We start from the raw sequence: 14,832 nt of genomic DNA on the forward strand, positions 1-14,832 counted from the left end.
ACCTTTCAGATTCTACAATCTATAATTTTTTTCATCACTCATTCTAACATGAAAAACATCAATAGAATAAAAGGTATTTTTTGGTATTTTAAGAAGTATAAGAGTTCCACAAGAAACTATGGAGGTGCAGGAAGAAACAATCATTTCACCAAAAAAATAAGACATTGGCCCATCTAAGATTCTAAGGCCCAACTCATATGAACACATTATTCCAACACCCTTGTTTGCTAGTTTCACCTTGCAAATTTTAAGAAATTTGAAATTTCCTAAACTACCCCCCCCCCAACACCTATTAAATTCTCTCTCCAACACAACTAGTCTCTCCCATTCCTCTCCTCCCACGGTGTCTTCACTCCATTCTTTCACTTTTATCTATTTGTAAACCTTTCTTTGAATTAGAAGAAAGAAATAGAAGAAAAAAAGAAAATATATACACACCACTACAAGAAAATCATGAAATATAAATCAATTTTAGAGACCAAAAATAATTAGTTGCTATAATGACTAAATTAGAGACAATTTTAGAGACTAAAAAAAATTTTGGTTTCTAAAATAATTTTTATTATTGTTAAATGGTTTCTAAATTGGTATCTAATTAGCTACCAAGGTTTTAACTACCAATTATTTAGTTTCTAATTTAGAAACCATTTTTTTTTAGTTTCTAAAATGGTCTCTAATTTAGTTAATATAGCAACTAATTATCTTTTGTCTCTAAAATTGGAACAACAAATCAAGAGTACATTAGCGACTTGAGGAACGAGAAGAAAAATAGTAATAAAATGAATACAATATATAATTGATATTGTGATATTTCAGTGTATTTCTTCTCATATATGCATGGAAAGCTATTTAAATGGACAATTTCATCACATTTCTACTCATGCAAATGTTCATATTTCGAATGATATAGACTAAAATGAATTAAAAATGCATACATATTGTACTGACCAGACCTCAGACTTTGGTTGAAGAAGAGATCGACATCAGACATCGACATCGGACCTCGGTGGTCCGATAGTAACAATGAGCCACGTAAGCTGGCCTCACAAACAGTATGAGTTAACGTCAGTTAACACCCAGATACCAGAAAGACCTAAATCACAAGAGGATCATGCATGGGGTGTGTATAGTAAATTCGAGTACGACACAAACAAGTGTTCACTGAAGGCGCTAAGGCCCGTAAGGGTTAGGGTTTCCAGGGAAAGACTGCATGCATGGCACGTGAATAATTAGGGCACCCATAGAGAAGATGGCGCCACAGCGTTGGTACATGAATTGGTACCCTGGCGCCATACTATTAGAGATATTACACTCCAGAACAGGCAAGTCTTGTGTCGCGGCTGCGCTAAGCTTGTGCAACGCGTCACAAGATAACTCACCAGTAAACCCTAATTCCACTTAAGGAAAGATCCTTGAGGGATTGGGAAGTTGACCTAATTATAGCCTATATAAAGGGTGGTAAGAACCCTAGAAAGGTACGTTGTTTAAAAGACGAAAATTGCTTTACATACTTACTATTTCTTAGCCCAGTACTAACTTGATCGTCAGAGTGCAATCAACAGGTAGGCCCCCTCTATTTCAATGGAGTCACTCTTAGCTACCCAAAGAGAGAGAGGAAACCACTAGGAGATAGGAGGAGCCACCATCTGCCTTTGAAGTCAACGGCGGATGAGTCAACCGGCAAGAACATTTGGCGCCCACCATGGGGCCCGATAAAACTAGGTCCCATTCACAATCGTGTTGAGAGCCAGCCAGCAACATGACGAACATGAGGCAAGGGTTAGCTGCACCAGAGGGAGGGGACAACGCCACCATGCAACAACTCATGAAGACCATACGTGCCCTTCATGAGGCAGTAGCGGCGTCTAGGGTTGATCAGGACCGTTTCCAGGTCGACATGACCGCGTCGCAGGCAAACAACAAGGACTTACGCAGGACCAATGAGGAATTGCGTAGGAATTTGCAACAAATGGGGGAATGTACGATCGATGAGCGAGCCCCGCCCACACCAGTTAGGGCTCGCCCCATGCCGTTCTCTCAGGCGATCATGGACACTGTGATACCAGCCACCTTCATGGGTCTGAAGGTCACCTTCACAGGTGTGGATGACCTAGAGGCCTATATCATAACTTTCCACACCCAGATGATGCTTTCAGGAGGCTCCAACGCCATGCACTGTAAGTTGTTCATGAGCACGCTTTCAGGCACAGTGTTGGACTGGTTCGTTAGTCTTCCTGATGGACACATTACATCGTTCGATCAATTCTTGACACTATTCAGAGAATAGTACATTGTCAACCGAGCTCCCCCTCCAATCTCTTACGATCTTTTTTATGTAAAGCAATACTAGGGAGAGTCATTGAAAGATTTCCTAAACAGATTCAGAGCATAAGTGGTGAAGCTGCACACCAAGGACGAAGACATGACGGTACATGCCTTCAGGAAAGGAGTACTGCCAAAACGCTTCAGCAATTCATTAATAAGGTGTCGCCCCAAGACGTTTTGTGAGATCAGGCGTCGAGCGGTGGCCAACATCGTCACAAAAGGAGAAGTCACAGAAAGGCGCAATAGCGTTGGCCCTGTCCGACCTCGGGGAACCGGTCGTCCTCAGCCTACCGGTACATGATGTGTACTTAATTAATTTGTGTAACTCCTCGTGGAAACATATGAAGGTTAGTATTACTCTATTCATGTAAGTGTACTTAATTAATTTTTATTTATATATTTAATCTATTTTGATTATTTGGTACTCTTTTTAACTTCATGACTTTAGGATGCATTATCTTTGATGGAAAAGGATAAAGAACATGCAATGAAACAATTGCAAAAGCAATATAGAAATATACATCACCATTTGTATCAAACATTATCTAAAATAAAGGTGGGCCACATGATGTAGTACCCGAAGATTGGAATTGGTTAATACATAACCAATGGAATGATTCTAAGTTTAAGGTAATGTTACTTTCTTTGTATATCTATATCTTAAATTTGAATTTTATTTTTTATGTATTATAATATTAAATTATTTCTATATTTATAGGAAAGGAGCTTGAAAAATAAAGCTAGTCAAAATAAACAAGGAATTAAATAAATTATTGGCACTAAATCAATTGTCCAAAAGGCATTTGAGATGGTAATGTTGTTTTATATGATTTCTTTATGTTTCATATATAAAACTTTGTTTTGTTATTTTATTTAGTGTATCATTATATTACCTTATTTATTTGTTTTCAATAGAAAGAAAAATTAAAAAGTGAGGAATGGTCGAATGCAATGGAAGTATGGAAGGTTACACGTATGAGATCTGATGGTACTTGGTGTATTCCTAATGGAGAAGAAATTGTGGTAAGTAAAATAAAGTAGTGTAATGATTAAATTCAATGCTAGTTGTAAATGTTAATTATTTTGTGTTAACATTGTGTAGGAAAACTTGAAAAATGTGAGTGAAGTGTATGGAGAAGAAATTTCAAAAGCACGTGTGTCATTGATTAAACATTTTGCATATGTACTAGGAACAAAACCAAATGACTCACAAGGTATAGGAAGTGTATCAATTGCAAAAAGAAATGTAGAGAGAGTTTATTCAAAGTCAAATGGAGAATGAACAAAAAAGAGCAAATGATTTAGAGTTAGAAGTGCAAAATTTGACTAGCATAATCCAACAGCAGGAAGAGGCTAACAATCAACTTCAAAGTGAATTGCAATCTCAACGTCAATTAATTGAAGATCAAAATCTTTCTATGAAAACTCAACATGATCAAATGAAGCAAGAAATTGAAAGGGAGATGAAACGTCAAATGGGTACTCTACTAGGAGCTTTATCATTTAGCAATTCAAATGTTCCTTTAAATACAGTAAGTTTTGTTAAGTTGTTCCATTACTATGTCTATAATTACATTTTACATTTCTAAAATATTATTAATTATTTTTTTATTGCTTCGGAAATATCCTATGAGTAGAAAAAACTTCATTCACACAATTTATTATTTTGAATCCTATTTCTTGGATTTTTCATGAAATGTACCATGACCTTGTTATCATTATCAATTTGGCCACTGCCTTTATGTTTAGTTTTTGGCATGCCACAAGTCAATAGACCTAAGTAGCATATACCTCATGTTGTAAGTAGGATTTGTTAGTTCTTGGTTTAGCAACTTGTCTTTAACGTGTAAGCAGGATTACATTTGAAGTGCATTTAAGGATCATAATATCCCATCTCAACACCACATTAAATAAAACTATGTTTCATCCGTTTGAATGATAAAGTTTAACTTGTTTAGATTATATGATCCATATAAAAGCTAATTTATGATTGATTTATATTATCAACATGGATTGATACTCATGCTTATTATAATATTATAATAGCTGCAATTAAGTGGAAAACTCTTTGGGAAGTTGTTGTTGCTTGTTCCTTGGTAGTGGTTCTAGTTTTTAAGAAGCTTCATAGCTATAGTTCTTTGTAGTATGAAAGCCATCTGGTGCAGTAGTAGAAGCAGTGTAAGTAGGCAGCCTATAAAGAAAATAGAGTAGGTTTGTAGAAGGACTAATGTTCTTGAAGTTGTAGGAGAAATATCATACTTGGGGAATGTTGGTTTGGTGTGGACGTTGGTTTAGGATGGTTTGTTGGAGATATACTAGCATCGTCTAATATGATGGTTTGGTGTAGATGTTGGTTTGGTGTGGAAGCTGTTGAATGTTAGATGTTGGATTGTTGATTAAAGATGATATAAGGCCAAGAAGGTAGATATGGCAGTAGCTTTTGAAGCCCAAATTGTGTAAGGTATACAGGTGATCACTGATCACTAATCAAAGGAATAAAATGGAAAGGGAGATGTAGAATTGATGATTTAGGATGTAGTATAGCGTACTCAAGTGTCATTCTCTTGAAGGTTTGTGGCATAATTCTACAACAATAGCTACATAATTCTGCAGCAATAACTGCACCTCAAATTTACATGATATTCATGTTTGAAATTTTGGTTATGTTACTTGTATTATTTGTTTGGATATTGGTTTTTTTATAAGGGTTGAAACACCATTAAAATATCCCAATTAAATTAAAAAATTTCACTGTAGATAAAAAAAAAAAAAAAGTGGAAAACTCTTGTAATTCAAAGTGAAAGTTACAATTTGCTATGAAAACTTTACACTATTAAAAGAGAGATCAAACTTCAAATGTCTACCAAATACAATAGGTTTGGTTCTTATTTAAATTTTTCATTAGTATGTCCATTCATCTTTACATTTCTAAAATATAATTAATTTTTTATTGATATTAATGATTTATTTTTTTTATTTTGCAGGATCAAAATGCTTGAAGATACTACATATCATTTATTGTTATTTTTTTTAAATACATGTAGTTAAAATATTTTTCAGTAGAATGGGGTCCTATTAAGATTATTGTTGGATATTTTAGTTATTGTATTTAAAATTATTGTTAGATATTTTAGTTCTTGTATTTGAAATTATTGTTGGATATTTTAATTTTTATTTTATTTTGAATGTAATGGATATTTTATATTTATATTTTATGTTTATTTATTTTAATTAATATTTTTTTAATTTTAAAATATAATTTTCCTATTAATTATCACATGATATTTATTTGTGACAATTACACACTATCATAATTTCTAACAATAATGATACAATATTTATAATTAATAACTAATTATCACGACATTAAAATTATACTAGTTATTATTGTAAATTAATAATAGTCGCAACTAGTGACAATTAATGTACTTATATATTTGTGATATTACATTATTGTCACTACTACTAGCATATACTAGTGACAATTAATGTATCACTATTGTCTTATATATTTGTGATATTGTATTATTGTCACTATTACATAGAATTACTAGTGATAATTAATTTTGTCACAATAGCATTTAGTTTTAGTGACATTTAAAATTATTGTCACAAGTATAACCGTGACAAGAGTATTAGTGACAATTTAATTATTGTCACAAGATATTAATAGTGACATATTTATAGTATTTAGTGATGAATATATATATATCACTAAAACTATTTTTTCTTGTAGTGACTCTTAGTTTAACTGAATATTCTTTGAACTTATAGTCACTCTTTACTAACCCTTGAGTGTTCTTTCCTTAAGTCACTATTGTTGACATTGAGTATTCTTTACTCAAGCCACTCATGGTTGACCTCAAAAATTCTTTACACCTAGTCACTCTTGGCTACCTGAGTATTCTTTCATATCGCAACTGCTCCTAACTAACCTCGTCAAAGAGTATTCTTTCCTGAAGTCATTCTTGACTGAATGAGTATTTTTTACTCTTTAGTCACTCCTAATTAACATATTAAAGGCTAAGCGTATGAATTATTGTTTGATTATTGGGTCTGACTAATGGAGAGTGTTTTCATATTTCGATGAATATAAGATTTGGGCTTTCTCTCCTTGTTTAAATCATTTTGCACTTTATAGAAGAGTTACGCCTTTTGACGAATAGAATGTGAAAGTTCACTCTCCTAAGTCAATAAAGAAACACTTCTTGTGTTCTCTTCTAAGCTCTAATGGATCCATATATTTTGGTAATGCTCATACTCTTAGCTCTAGGATCCTTGTTTTGAAGCTTTTGAGGATTGTTCATTATCTTAACAACAATATTTTGACACAGTGGATTCTCTGCTCTTCTATTTTTCTTCTTGATGGTAGGTTTTATGTAGTCGCTGAGTAGTTGTTTATATTTGTTGAGCAGCTTCAGTTCTTCTTTTATGTCTTCCTTACGTCTGACGAGCTTCAACATGACCATTGCATTTAATGCACTCCATACAATTTCAAAGGCTCTTCTTCTTTACGCAACATCATGGATGACTGATAGTACACACTTTCCTTGGTAATAAAGCATTTTGTACCATCACATGATAAAAATGCACACCATAAAGGGCAAGTAGCTAGGACATAATTTGAAAATAGTTGTGTCGGGAGAGTTGGTGGTCATTAAGTTTTCGCTCATGTCCAAAGAGATACTTGAACATTGATGTTTGGTGTAAGTCTTCTTGAAAACAATTGAATAAGACAATCTTTGTGATATAAACTTAAGCTTTAGGAATATTCTTTGATCTCGTGTCAACTAAGAGTTTGTGTTAGCTTATCACCTGATGCTTTTTCACTATTTTATCAAATGTTTTGGTAGGTCTTTGTGATGTTTTTTTCATTTGACATCCATTAATACTTATCATAAGTGAAAGGTATGCTTAACATTCTTTTGTTTGTTCTTCAATCTTCAACTGACAAGTATTGTGATTGATCAACATACTCTTATTGTTTAATAAACGATATTTTAACATGATATGATCTTCCTTTTATCAGTACAACTCTATATTTTATTGGGTTAAGCACTTAATTAAATTTGATGAAGGGTGTTTTGTACTTAAGAATTACTTTCTCTTTCACATACTCAATAATTTGATTAAATTTTAAAATATACTTTATTTTGATAAACAACTTTATTAATTTTACCTCACAGTACCTACAACTTCAATCAACTACAGCTTATGTAAACAAATAATAAAAACGATATATATATATAATTATGAATCGTTAATTGAAAATTCCAAAAAGGTAAAAATCTTTTTTTTTCAAAACTTTATTAAAAACCCTCAAACGTGAAACTATAGTAATATATTATTGACAATCTTAAACAAATATGAAATTAAAATAACATTTAGAGCGACTAATTCAAATAGGTCAAAAATGATTTTAAATATGAGGATATCATAACATTTTATACACCTTCAACACAAGAAGATCAATTATGAGTCACTAACAAAAACAATACAAGACACTAACATGAGTACATAACTTTCGAGGAATCTTTGTTGATCCCAAAATTCATCGTGGTGGTGATTCGTTTTCACCCAACACCCACCAATGCATTTCTACATTTTGTCTTTAACGTTAATGTTTTTACTAATGGACTATGCTCTTTTCCGTTTGTCGCCTCTGCTACCCAATAAAACAATATTGTGCCTTGAGATCATTGAAAACGACATAAACAAAACAAAGTGACGCTGTTTATTTTTAATTTTAAAAAATATATATTGCCACATCATTATTGTAATGAGACCAACATGAAGTTTTCTATTTGTTATTGATCATGTGATTAGACTTTGAGTAAGTTCACACTCAATTAACATATCCGTAAAATGTTTTAACCTAAATGGTACAATCTACGAAATTTAAAGTTCAGTGAGTGTCAAACTTCATTAAATGAAAAGTACAATTAATTAAAAATGCTATTAATGATTGTCAAATTGAGGAAATAAAAAAAAAAACTTATAATTTTGTGTGATACTAAGTAAATTTAACTTTCCCATTGATCAAAGATCAAACTTTTCCCGGTTAAAAACATCCTAAAAAGCAAACTTGATTTTATCATGTTCCCATCTTCATAGATTAAGCAACATGGGCATGTTGGATGACCTCATTTGATGTACTCATTCATTTTCTGAATTCTTATTAGAAAATATGATTGTGTGGTTAGTCGTAAATCATGCATTATGACATACCAAGGCATGCTAATTGGGGAGTTTTTAGGTCACTCATTCATTTGCTATATTTTAAACAAATTATTAAGTCAATGATCCTATATTCAGATATGCAATTGCATTTGAAAAAATCAAAGTTAAAAATAAAGAAGCCAAAGATAGAAAAATAAAGATGAATTAGTAATCATCAAATTTAGGAATAAATATGCAGTGACAATTTGTTACTTACATCATTTAATATTTTTTTTTTAATAAATTGATAAATGATAAACTTTCTCTAAAGTATTGAGTATAATTTAGCTTAAAAGCATTTGACTAACTCAAAAAATTACATAAATAAATATTTGTTTCAAAAGAAATATTTAAAGAGACAAATCATGTAAGTCATTATATTTATAGGTACTTCAACATATTAAGACTAACAAAAGACTTAAATCATTTGACAAAGAATTTAATATCATCAGACAAATTGAAGAATGGTAAGATGAAATAGGTTTCAAAATTTTCTTACAAGATTCACTTACTAGGATAAAATCAAAATTTATTGTTTATGATATAAAAACTTTAATGTAAGATAAACTTAATCCTTCTTGCTCTGATAAAAAAAAACTTTCGATATAACTTAATGAATTATCTTTTTACCAACTAGTTGGAAGATTTATAAATTAATCATTGAAGTCTTTGTGATCATAATGCAAAAACTAGAATTCAAAAGCAAAGAAGTGTAATCATTACAAGTTATATTATAAATAAGAGCATGATCATAAGATACACATGTTATTATAAGAGAAACAACAACATTAGAGAGAAGAGCAACACCAAATCAATACATCAATCTTCAAAATCAATCAAGTAACGGGAGAAGACAATTATTATATTATTCTTGTCGAGTGAGTTGCCCTTAACCTCATTATTTTATTTGTCCATATCTTCATTATTTTGTTTGATTGGTGTATAAATTGACCTGGGTAAGGCATTTTCTATTTTTCCTTATGTTTGTTATCAAGTAAGGTGTTCTTAATCTTATTATTTTGTTTGATTGATATTATTTTAACTTAAAAATATTATTCTTAGTTTATCTTACATCTAACTTCACAATAACTTTAGGGAGTGAAAATTTAAATTAAATGTAGTTGAACTTGGATCTTAGGGATTTAAATTAATAGGATTTGATAAGCTTGTTTATCCTTACTAGTCACTACATTAATGATTGAAATTGTTGCACATGAATCAAATTGCGGGTTGGTTGGTATGTTTTACTTAATGGTTGATTCTATTTTGAGAAAATTGCAAATTAAATTATATGTAGCTAAAAGTTGGACCTTGAGGATTGAAATGAGTGAGATTCGATAAGTTTTATGCTAGCTAATCACTGCAAACTTAATTTTAATTAATTCATGTGAATCAAATAATGAGTTTGACTATTTGTACCATCTGAACTTGTATCTGTAAGTCTGACTAATTGTATCATCTGAGTCAGACTAATGATATCATTTGTACTTATAATAATGAGTCTGACTAATTGTACCTACTAGTGACTCTAACTAATTGTATCATTTGTATCTATATCATCTGAGTGTGACTACTTATATATTTGTATTTGTACCAATGAATTTAACTACTTGCATATCTATACTTATATAATTGATTGTCTAACTAATTGTATCATATGTGCTTGTATCAGTAACTGTGACTAATTATATCAACTTTTGCCATACATATTTATATCGTTTCTGTTATATAATTTAATATCTAATTATTGTTCTCACTTCCTTTACTGTTTGTGAGAATTTAAACATACTCACATGAATCTACCAATATCCACATTATAGCTCTTTATATATTACTTATAGTCTTGTAGATACTTTTTTAACTGCTTGATAAGAATTTAAAAAAAGTTAAATTTAATTTAATATGTAAAATTGAAACATATTAAATCTGTAAATAATTTATATGACTATTTTAAGAATTGTCTTTAAAATTATTAAATTTCAATTTTTTTGTAATTTATCTACATACACATTCACGAACTATTCACGGACTTCTAATGAAAAGTATATAAAGTTCAAACTCAATCCTATCCATATAATCAAACCAAAAATTAAACTTTTGTTCATTTGTTTTAAAATATGTAAATTTAATCAAGTTTCTCTGAGTTAAGTTCCCAAATAGCTTAACTCGTATAATATCATTACAATACCTTCAAATCTGGTGATATTCATAATCATAAATAGATATTAAATTTTAGACTATTCAAATACTAGGTAACTACCACAGTTAATATTCAATATTCATATATATATTTATTTTCTGGAAAGTGTTATTAGATATTATAATAGAAAATTAATATGCAACTAAATAGAGTATCAATTATTTTTAAATTCTTAAAATTGTGCAAGCTTAATATATATCTCATGACTAATATATGTTTATTCAATAATTAAATTTTTAAAAAAATCAATGTTTATGTAAACAATCAAATATAGTAAGTGTTTTACTTAATTTTTTCATGTTAGATCCCAATTTTGTTAAGAAGTCAGTTTTAAGTCTAACTCAATCTTATAAAACTGGTTTATAAAATGAGGTTTGCACTCACTTATATAAAATGAAATGTCTTCATTTTTAGTTGATGTGGGATCTCCAACATTATTTTTATATTATTTTGTGTGTTATATAAAAAAAAACACTTATGTTAAAAATTATATCCATTTTGTGAATAAATACATTTTTTTTTTGTCAAGAAATAGTATTATGGTTGGAAAACAATGCTGAAATGAAAAGTGAGTTATGGCTTGAATCTGAGTACTTGGCTACCTCTATTACACAACTTTGGGCATCTAAAAACCGTTGACCTCAAAACAAATTCGGTTTTCTTGGCGGAATAAACCAAACAAAAATACTTATATTCTCTTCTACAAAGATGCTTAATGTTAAAATATGGGTAACACAGCTATACTTGTTTCAAATTCCCCCAAATTTTCATTTTTTTTTTTATATATTTTGATCTGTTTTTATATTGGAATAAGTCTCAGATTGGAATCAAAATGTTTGACTCCTTTTTCTATGGGTTCTTTTAAGTATAGTTGAGTTTTATAAAACAAGGTTTACGCCTTATTTATATAATATAATTTTAAGTATATTTGTATGCATTTAAATCATGCATATAAGTATATTTTATTACTCTTGAATTATTGAATTATGCGTATGTTAACATGAAAATGGTGAGAACATATATCCCTTTAAAATATAAAACGGGCACTATATTTAAATCACTTATTTACTCTAGCTCTGTTTTCTTGTTGGCATTAGTTTTATTTAGATGGAAAAGAGAAAATTATTTTCTTATAAAAAATTAGGGATCAAACTAAATTTTATTTAAAAATAAACGAATCGGATTGAATTTTGTAAATAAATAAAGGGAAAAATAGTTTAACCTAAATAGTGTCATAAACACTCCTAGAATAATTTGTGTTTTTTTTATTCTATTTCACTTGAATAATATCATAAAATATCTAATTGTTCTCCAATCTCTTAAGGTCTATTAATTATCTAATTTAGTTTTAATTAGAGATAGACAATTTGGTTCTTGTACCTACCAATAAAATTTATCTATTAACAAACCTATAATTAGACATGTGACTGATGGAATTATTACATTAAACATAATTAAAATCAATTTTGTTTAATAAATGTTAAAACTAACCCAATGCAAAAGCACGTGTTTTAATTCTTTATAATATGTTAAATATTAATATTATAAAATAAATAGTATTTATAAGTAAGCTTATTTTAAGTAAAATATACTCTTTTTTTTCTAAAATCTCATAATTTGATTATATATTAGGTACATTATCACTTTGTTTAAGGTAATTGAGCACATGGTCTTTAGTAATGATCACGTGTATTTATTATTAGAGAGAGAAATTAACATTAATATGTAAATAATTTTGAAGTTTATGATTTGTTTATTTTTTTATAAATTTAAAATTTTAATGATTTTTTCAAAGTTAATTACATATCAATATTAATTTTCTTTCTAGTAAACACACAAAAGAATTACTAAAAAAAAGTAAATATGTCATCAATTATAATACGAAATTGAAAAAAAACTTACAAAATTAAAATTATTATACTAAAAATACATTTTTTCTCTTATTTTAATTATAATGAAAAGAATAACATAATGAGGAATTATTTAAGATGCTTTGTGAGAATTTAATGTATTTTTAGTTTGAGTGATTTAAGATGATCCATGGGGAAAGTTTTAATAAAGGAAAATTGAGTATGAAATGAGAAAACAATATAAATTTGTGGATATTGTTTGAAAAATTATAAATTTATCTTGAACTAATATTTTACATGCACATTATTTTGTATATAATTATTAATATGAGGTAATAAAAAATATTTTAAATCAATAATATTTTTAATAAATAATTTATTTTAATTTTTCTACTATTATTTTTTCTTTTTTTAACCTAAAAATATTAAAAAAAATATCAATTTCCATTCCTTAGTTTAAATCAATAAGATATATCAATAAATGTTCTAGTTAAATCTATAACTCTTCCATTAAATCAAAATATTTCATTTTTCATTTATTTTCTCTTTAAATTAAGCATTCACTTTTTCAATTTTCCAATTCTAACCAAACAAATCATAACATGTTTGTCTAATTTTGCATTTTAATAAATTAGATTGCACTAACACGAGAAAAACCATAAATATTCTCCTTGTTCCTTAACATAATTTTATTAAACAAATAAACTATACAAAAAAATTAAAATTTCAAATTAAAAAAAAAAAAGGCAACATTAAGTGATAGTAAACATCGATGAATGGTAACATTAGGCAAGAAACCAAAACATAAGAGAAATTATTTTAACACCTTCTTCAAGAAAACCCTCCTTGATTCCCAAGCCACCAATACTCTCTCTCTCTCTCTCTCTTCATCTTTCTTTTTCTCTCTATAAATTCCAAATCCAACCAACAAATTGTTCTAAGAAACACAGATACTCAAGCTTTTCTCTTTCATTTTCTGTCACTTCTCATTCTCTTGATTCAATACAAACAGTTGTTTCTATGGCTGGCCTTCAACAATACAACTTCTTCCCCACTGATCTCTTGTACCCTCGTCCACAACCACAACAAGCTTCTCCTAAACCCACTCTGCTTCCTCTCCAAACCCCTAATCCTAAAGATCACACACAGCACCAACAACCACCTAGGACCAATGCCACCCCTTCTACTTCTGCTCTTCTTCATACTCAAAACACTCAATCTCTTACTTCTGTTGACACCAAGCTCTCCAAATTCTCCTCAGATCCTCTTTCTTGGCTGCTTTGGATGACTGAAGATGAACAACAAAATGCCTCAGACTCTTCTTGAACTCTTCTTCAATTCTCTTCAACACTGAATTTGGCTGCATGTCTTATTTCAGTGAGATCAACCGCATGAATCATGCTACATCTTTCCACTCGGTTTAAGGAAAAGAAGAATAAAGCTGAATGATCCTTTTCAAATCTCTGTTAGGAAATGTAAATTATCGTTGAAGGGACCCTCTTTTCTTTTATGCTCCTTTATGTTTTAGCCTTTTTGACAATTCTCTTCTCTCAAGAACAAGTTAGTTTACACATACTGGTTCTACGTATACAGCAGAAAATCAATAAAAATCGAAGCTTTTGTGTTATATATGTTCTTCATTTCTCTGCCTCCTTCAAAGTCTTCAATTCAAGGACCTTATCATAGAATTGGGTTTTGCATAACGTGAAAGATAATGAAGTTGTTGTAGAAAAAACCAAAGCTTGTAAAATTGTTCAGTTCTATGATGGTTGCTTAGAGGTCTCAATTATGCTTCATTACAATTTACATGTTTGTTTACTTAGACCAAAGGAAAAGAAAACCAAACGATGGCTCTAGAAATCGGCTACAAACAAGATGAATGTGTCAAAGTTTGTTAGTCAACATGCTATGTGTTGTGAAATTAATTTTATTAATATAAAAGTCAATATTGGTTTTCTTTAGCCATCTCTTTTGAAAATGTACATCAAATCAAATCCTATATTCAAGATTCATCCCTTGCAACATTTGAATAGAGTGACATATGATACACAGAAAACAGAAAGAAGAGAAAAAATAAAAGGAACAAAACAAAAAATTCAACATGTGAGAACATGCCGAACCTCACGGCGTACAACAGACGCAGAGGGTCACGAATATGCCACGAATATGCCTCCACGACCTTAAAAATTTCTACCAACGTAGTAATTAAACCATTTTGCTATTCATGTTACTATGCAC

The 14,832-nt window shown here is 29.7% G+C and overlaps 1 protein-coding gene and 1 pseudogene across 1 annotated transcript; both read left to right on the forward strand.

Moving 5' to 3' along the window:
• The first annotated feature begins 2,654 nt into the window (after window positions 1-2,654).
• LOC150029615 (uncharacterized) lies at window positions 2,655-5,324 on the forward strand (annotated as a pseudogene).
• An 8,073-nt stretch (window positions 5,325-13,397) lies between these two features.
• On the forward strand, window positions 13,398-14,226 carry LOC150029616 (uncharacterized). The gene has a single exon (XM_090302187.1). It carries the CDS (start codon window positions 13,615-13,617, stop codon window positions 13,918-13,920), a length of 306 nt encoding a protein of 101 aa, XP_090158313.1. The 5' UTR covers window positions 13,398-13,614; the 3' UTR covers window positions 13,921-14,226.
• The last annotated feature ends 606 nt before the right edge of the window (window positions 14,227-14,832 follow it).

Source organism: Phaseolus vulgaris, chromosome 1 (genome assembly GCF_051622355.1).
Source record: "Phaseolus vulgaris cultivar YP4 chromosome 1, ASM5162235v1, whole genome shotgun sequence".
Lineage (NCBI taxonomy): Eukaryota > Viridiplantae > Streptophyta > Magnoliopsida > Fabales > Fabaceae > Phaseolus > Phaseolus vulgaris.